Source organism: Laccaria bicolor, genomic scaffold (assembly GCF_000143565.1).
Source record: "Laccaria bicolor S238N-H82 LACBIscaffold_18 genomic scaffold, whole genome shotgun sequence".
In the NCBI taxonomy this organism is placed as follows: Eukaryota; Fungi; Basidiomycota; class Agaricomycetes; order Agaricales; family Hydnangiaceae; genus Laccaria; species Laccaria bicolor.
In genome coordinates, this window is record NW_001889889.1 from 133,405 (window position 1) to 140,355 (window position 6,951).

At 47.6% G+C, this 6,951-nt stretch overlaps 1 protein-coding gene across 1 annotated transcript; it reads right to left on the minus strand.

The window, feature by feature from the left end:
- Positions 1-752: 752 nt before the first annotated feature.
- Positions 753-2,565, minus strand: LACBIDRAFT_328705 (uncharacterized protein; the record flags this gene model as incomplete). The annotated part of the gene is made up of 9 exons (XM_001882841.1): positions 753-796; positions 850-886; positions 1,299-1,544; positions 1,602-1,685; positions 2,019-2,033; positions 2,093-2,262; positions 2,293-2,352; positions 2,398-2,534; positions 2,558-2,565. 9 exons carry the CDS (start codon positions 2,563-2,565, stop codon positions 753-755), a joined length of 801 nt encoding a protein of 266 aa, XP_001882876.1.
- Between the last annotated feature and the right edge of the window lie 4,386 nt (positions 2,566-6,951).

The following is a 6,951-nucleotide window of genomic DNA, read 5'->3' on the forward strand; positions in this document are numbered from 1 at the left end:
TTCCACCGTTCTGAATGTACTAGTTGATAGGGCGCTACGTTTAGGCCTTGGAATATGTCATTATCTGACGTGTCTTGGTGTGTCAATAGCCTTTGTGGAAAAATATTCCTGAGGGGCAGTTAAGTGCCACTTGAGGACATACATTCTAATTCTGGTCGCGCCACCAATGCAAGGTTTGCATTTTAGTTAGAGAACGCAGCCCTAAGAAATGGTGCAATGGGGTGAAATATATGATGGCGTACGTAAAGTTGTTGAAAGCAGGGCCATATTGCCCTCCGGTCCTCCACCAATTACCGTCCCGAGCAGTCTGGAGCAGGAAAATTTTTGGAGCGGGAATTCTAAACTCAGGGTAAAACACGAGTAAGAAGAAATTGCCCCTGTCCCGACTCGCACGAACACGAGGCTGCAACGGGTCGACATTGGCGTTGGGGAACGATGCGAGATGTAGTAAAGGAACAGCAAGCCGTATGGGTGCAGAGTTGCAAAATATGAGAGAAGATCGAAAACAAGTATGTTATAATTAAGCTCACTTGCGTCCTCGGTTTGTAACGGTCAGCCGACAGTGGGCTGCAGGCAGTCCACTAGCCTATAACAGATTGATCAGGATCGTGACAAAGGCTGTCAAGCTATAAATTTAAAATACCAAAAGCAACGCTGGGCCGAAAATAACTCCCACTCACAACGCTCCAGAAACACAGCGAGACCTTCGATACCCTCCTTATAGATTTATCAAATATCGCACAGGCAGCCCACTAGCCTATAAGGGATCGATCAGGATCGTGGCAAGGGCTGTCAGCTATAAATTTAAAATACCAAAAGCAACACTGGGCCGAAAAGACTCCCACTCACAACGCTCCAGAAACACAGCAAGACCTTCGATACCCTCCTTATAGATTTATCAAACATCGCACAGGCAGCCCACTAGCCTATAAGGGATCGATCAGGATCGTGGCAACGGCTGTCAAGCTGTAAATTCAAGATACCGAAAGCAACGCTGGGCCGAAAAAACCCCCTCTCACACAGCGAGACCTTCGATACCCGGGTTTATCAAGCATCGTATCGCTTTCATTCCCATCGATTGTCACACCCATGTTTGAGGTCTAGATCCATCGGTACGTCCTGTTGTGACTGAAGAGAACCCGGTATCGGCAGGGTAATTCCCGACCACATCTTACTTTCCCCATCTTCTCTCTCACACCAGTAACCATACCTATGTTCATGGCCGTCTTATCGGAGACGCAGCCATGGATAGAGCATCGATACGTCATCAAGCTATGTCCAAATCAAAATACACTCACCTTCCCTCGTGTCCCTTGGACAACAGAGCTAACGCCGGATACAGTAAGAACGCCGGATACAGTAAGGACGACGGACAGGGTGCTTCTAGCAGAATCAATCTCAGTCGAGATATAAATGGAGAGTCTTGTCGAACCTCTGGCGCCGGTAAAACTCACTTGGGACATTGTGCAAGTGTCTCTACCTGACTGATCCTCAAGCTCCCAGTAAAAACGCCGGAAAACCAAACCGAACCATTGGCTTAACATCTGTGCGTTTAATTGCAGCGTAAGACAACGACAGTTGGTAAAAACCGGGGGACCTACCTCGCGCCGTTTCCATTTCGTCTTCCCTCGAAACAGAATCCCATTTACTGAGAGAATGCTGATGTCTGAGCATTTAACTTGGGCCTAAGACAAACAAATTTAGTGGAAAACTGGGAGAGTTGCTGAGAACACTCTTCTGGCTCGTCATGTCATGGGTTCCGTCTTATTTCCTGCCATTCCCCGTCCCCATCTCTGCCATCCAAATTCCTGTGCGCTTGTTGTTCCGGTTGTTCACGAGATAAGAGCCACGTCGGGGGTCGCTGTCGAAGTTGACATGAAAAAAGCGTAAGTCAGGTATAGGATCTACACGTGTAAAGTTACACCGCGGATCAATATACAATGTATGTCTTGGCCACATTTTCCTGCGTTCTGGTCGTTCGCGGATACTTGTCAAGATTGGTACATGGTGTTGCGTACCGCGAGAGATAGAATCTGCAGAAGACACAGGGCAAGATTAGTTTGTGGAAACGACGTGACAATGGATGACTTACTCGCTCTATGTCAAGGTCCGGGTAACTTCCGTGTTGAAACCCCCTGACGCGGGCAATGACGAGTCGCCAATGGCGGCGTTGTTGGAAGTGCGGCAGCTGCGTTGATCCTAAACTGATGAGTTGAATCAGTTCGACCATCTCACGAACCCACGAATCGTACTCGTCATTCCCTGCTCAACCTCAACAACATATCCGCTCACCTGCTCTCTCCATTTCAAGTATTACCTCGGAACCTCCTTGTTCCTCTTCACAAAGTAGTTCTGGCATCAACTTCACGTGAAGATCTCATGATGGCGGTGGAGTACCGTGCGTGGCGCTATGTAGAAGCTGGTAAGAAAACGCGAACGTGGGAGTCGGACATGAAAGTGGAGGAGAGGAAGTCCTGGAACGAATGGGATATTTGAGCACATTCCTATCTGCGGTTTCGAATGTCAGAAAGACACTGTATAGGTGAGAAAAACGTACGCCGACATGGTGTAGAAATAATTGATAGTTTCATTGGTTATCGATGGTGGCGATGCCAATATGGGAGGACGCCTCTCCTTGAGAGGAAGGTGTTTGGTCGGGGAGTGAGACAGTGGAATCGACTGCGGAGGATACTTAACGCTAGAACCGTTAGGATGATTGACATGCGGAGGTTATATATGCGATCTAGGAAAAAAAATATCAATTTGGTATCTCAGGACCTTAAAGAACCTACCCAGCCTGCTTTAACATTGTCCCGAGCAACCTCTCAATTTCAACATATTCATACACCTTCTCACTCCACGCCATCCTCCCATCCTCCCTTATATTCAATCGACAACGAAGCCTACAGCAATAAATCCACCGATGGTTTCCACTTTGTGGCCATGTTCTGTGGGAGGAACCTCCAGTTGTATGGTGCAAAGGATCATGCGAAACATGAGGAGATGCGTTTCGCAAAAATGGGATGCATCGCAAACGCCTGAGGTGTGGTGGCCGGCGTGGGTCGGAAGCGCCGGGTAGATGGGCGAAAAAATGAAATTTTGAGTAGGGCTGGGAGAGTTATTGATGACAATGAAATTTAAAGGGAAAGAAAATGGAGAAAAGGTAGAGAGTGGTTTTCGGAGGTTGCCAGGGTTGAGAAACCCGTCGAAACTGATTTGCTCAATTACTGATGCACACGCTTCGCTCTGTTCAGTTTGAGAGTTACAGACGTCAACGTTATTTCGGGTAGATATTTCGACAATCCCCTCACCTCGTGCATCGATTCGACAGCTACTAGTAAGCGCGGTTTTTGGGTCAGTGTCGAAGTCAAGTCAACGCTGTTATTTTCTTGTTATTTTCAGAAGTTGGGAACCAAACATTGCAAACATTAATAACCACAAACATGCTCTTGAATTGATCTCAGTGTCCCTTCACCTCAACGGATCCGCTTTCGCAATCCAGAGGGACAGCAGAATCCACGAATGGCTCGCTAGCAAAATGTATTCGACAGGTGACGACAGTTAGACGGCCAGGAAGAAGCTAAGTACATTCTTGATTGACTCTTTAAAGCCTCGTAACATCAGGAAAACTACACTTCACTTGTTGGGCTTACATCGCTTGTGATCTCACTTGAATCACTTCGGCACTTGATGTTACAGCCACAACTTCCTTTCAAACCCGAAGTGAGTCCAAGTGGGGATTCAAGCCCAATTCAAGCCACTCACGTCAGTAAGTCATAAGTACTTAAGTGCCCAGCACTCACAAAAGCCATCGGGATGCTCAAACACGCTACTTAGGAATTATTCTTAAGTCCATTCGAAGTCCGACGACATGTGACGATGTTAAAAATTTCACCATCGGTTTTTCTTTTCAACGTTCATCATAACTGAGCGGTGTCCAACCTGCCCTCGCCAAATCTTGGCCAAATCCCACTGCAGTTTGTGCCTGCTCGCTCGCCGACATGGAAAACGAACCGTAGTCATCACGCGCTCGACATTTGCTGGTGCAGGACTGAGTCCGCTGTCCAGCAGGACGTTTTGGGTATGTCTTTCCTCCCTTTATCTCCTCTTCGCTTTGTATTTCGATAGGGCAAGCTAACATGCATATCCTATCTTACAGACAAATGCAAAACATATTAACGGTCTCACAGAACACGATGACGAACCTGAGCCATCACACGCTTGACCTTCGCGAGTGCAGGATGGTTTTCTTGTACTTCTAGAGGGGAGGAAGTTGATGTTGGGATACAGCAGAGAATACGATGGAAAGAACACCTTGGACATCTGGTCTGTTCCCTTCTCCCCTCCCCGCCTGTCCCCTTTTCACAACTTCACCCTACCCAGGTACCACCTCCTCGACTACGTCTACACCGCCTTCCGCCACGCTCATATGGAGATCCCCACCAAGCCAAAAACAATCTGGTTTGTTCCCTTCTCCCCCACCTGTCCCCTCCTCATGACTTTACCCTACCCAGGTACCTCGACTACATCTACACCATCTTCCGCCATGCTCATATGGAGACTCCCACTGCCGTCTTCACCGTGCCCAAATTCCGAGCTCATTCGCACTAGATGGAGGTGGCGGCACTCCCATCGCCATTTTCGCCGTGCCTATATATTCGACATTTGGGTATGTCTCCTCTTCCCTTCCCTTCTGCGTGATCTTATTTTCGTGCAGGCTGAGCGCGCGTTCAAGTTCTGGATCACGGGGGTCTCTACTGCCGGCATTCCGGATCGTAAGGAAGAAGCAAAATTCTCGGAGGACAACTGGGGCGCCAGCACATCGATTCTATCAACAAATTGTCACGAAGACAATTCGCGCATCGAGGGGATAGGCATTGGCACCGTGAACGAGCGAAACAGGTCGTTTTGGTTTCTCCATGAGCGAGCCTGAAGGGTGGGATGTTGGGTTGCAGGATGTTTGGCTTTCTACGCATTTCAGAGGTTCCTTGAGCTGCTACATTGTAGGTAGACATTGGTACCATTTAATATACTCTTTTACCTTACTAAATATACCATTCTGTGTGAAATCGGGAACAGTTTGAGACTGCTATTTCGTCACTTGGTCACTTTTGAGATCAACTTGACATATGACTTACCCACTTGAGTCTTCACTTGCATCAAGAGGAATCACTTGGCCAAGGCAGCAACCTACTTAGCCAAGTGAGTTTCCTTTGGCCACTTGAGTTCACTTTCGTCACTTGGCCACTTGTCAAAGTGACCTAAGTGACATAAGTGGACGTGTAGTTTTCCTGATGAAGATGATGAAGATGTCTACAGGAAACTGGTGTTGTGCCAGAAAAGAAAATCTATATACAATAACAGACGTGCAAGGTGTGAGATTTTTACAGGCCTAGGGCATGAATGTTTCTACGCAGCCAGAGCCTCAGTATTCGCTCGACACTTTTTGGAATGGTGATTCAAAGAAGACCTCGTTGTGAAGCTTTTCCCGCAGCTACTGCATTTGTGGTCTTTTTTCTTCAGGTGAGAGTTGATATGATCTGATTCAAAGTTCAATTAGACCCGATGTTGTGGGGAAAAAAAGAAAAAAGAGTGCTAACTCTGTAGATTGTGCTTGGTGGTAAAATCTTGTGGGCAAAGGACGCACACAAATTGCCCTGGTGTAGGTCTGGTTCTGCGTCTATTTGCTGCAGAAACCTGTGCTGGCGACGCGACCACCAGACAGGGGAGTGACCCCGTTGCACCAACTCCGGAGATGGTCGGGTAAGTTTGCGACATGGGTGGCTGATAGCCAGTAGGGTTGATCATGTCGCCCTCTCCAAATTCTGGGACTGGTAATGGTAAGGCTACAGCCACCGCGACGGCATTCTAGAGCGACTCCGTACCTTGTAGCTGGTCTGGTATGAAATGGAACGGCGTATGTATTGCATGAAGCTGTTGATATCGTGGGGACGCCAACACTGGTTCCATTTCTCCAGTCCTAAAAGTATCGAAATCAGCGGATGGCATCCTTTGAAACGGCGGGGAATAGAACTGAGGTAGTACTAAAGGAGAGCAGTAAGTGTTTGCGTGCATGGGGAGGCTGGGGGCTTACTGCTGGGTGTTCTCTTTGCTTTATAGATATCGGACTCGCAGATTCTATTTATGTTGCTCCTCAACGCAAGATTCCATGGGAACTGTGCACCTGGACCTTTTTTGGCAGTATTCAGAATCGTTTTGGCGTCTATACGTAGACGCCGGGCAACCAGTACGCGGAACTTACCGCTTCTGTCATCTCGGACAACCAGAAATTTTCTAAATTCAAAAGTGCAGCGAAAAACCGCCGCATTGTGCAGCACCTAGTGTGGCGGGGAACTCTCCACAGGCCTGTCACCGGACCAGAGCGAAAGGGAATGGCTTCATACGTCAATTAGAACCACCTCGGTGACAGTATCAGGAATTTGAATAAGAACAACGGACGTTACCGTTGGTCTCATGACCGGATCAAGAGATTTGCATCTCGGAAAGATGCTTTGGTCATCTCGGAACGATGCTTTGGTGAAACGTTGGTGCATCAGTGCCAGGGACTCGCACTTCGCCTACAGACAACAAAACTAAATCCTTCCAATGTACCTCTCCAGAACTTTGTTGGCTTCATTCAGAATTTATTTATGTCAAGAATTGTTTGTGTTCCGTCAGCGACTAATGTTGGCAGATAAGTAACTTTGGCCTCAAATTCTCTGCATTGGCCGTATGAAATTTACAGCTCTCTCTGTTGGCGCAAGTGCAAGTAGAAGTGTAGGAAGGATCGTGGTTGAGCGTACTTAATCCTAATTCTCCCAAGTCTTCTTTAGAGCGTGGTATGAAGCTTCGTGTCCTCAGTGATCAGGATGACTCTGGCATAGAAGATGATGTCCGCGGACGAAATTATACATACAGTCATTCACCGGTCACCTGAGTCACACTACTCAC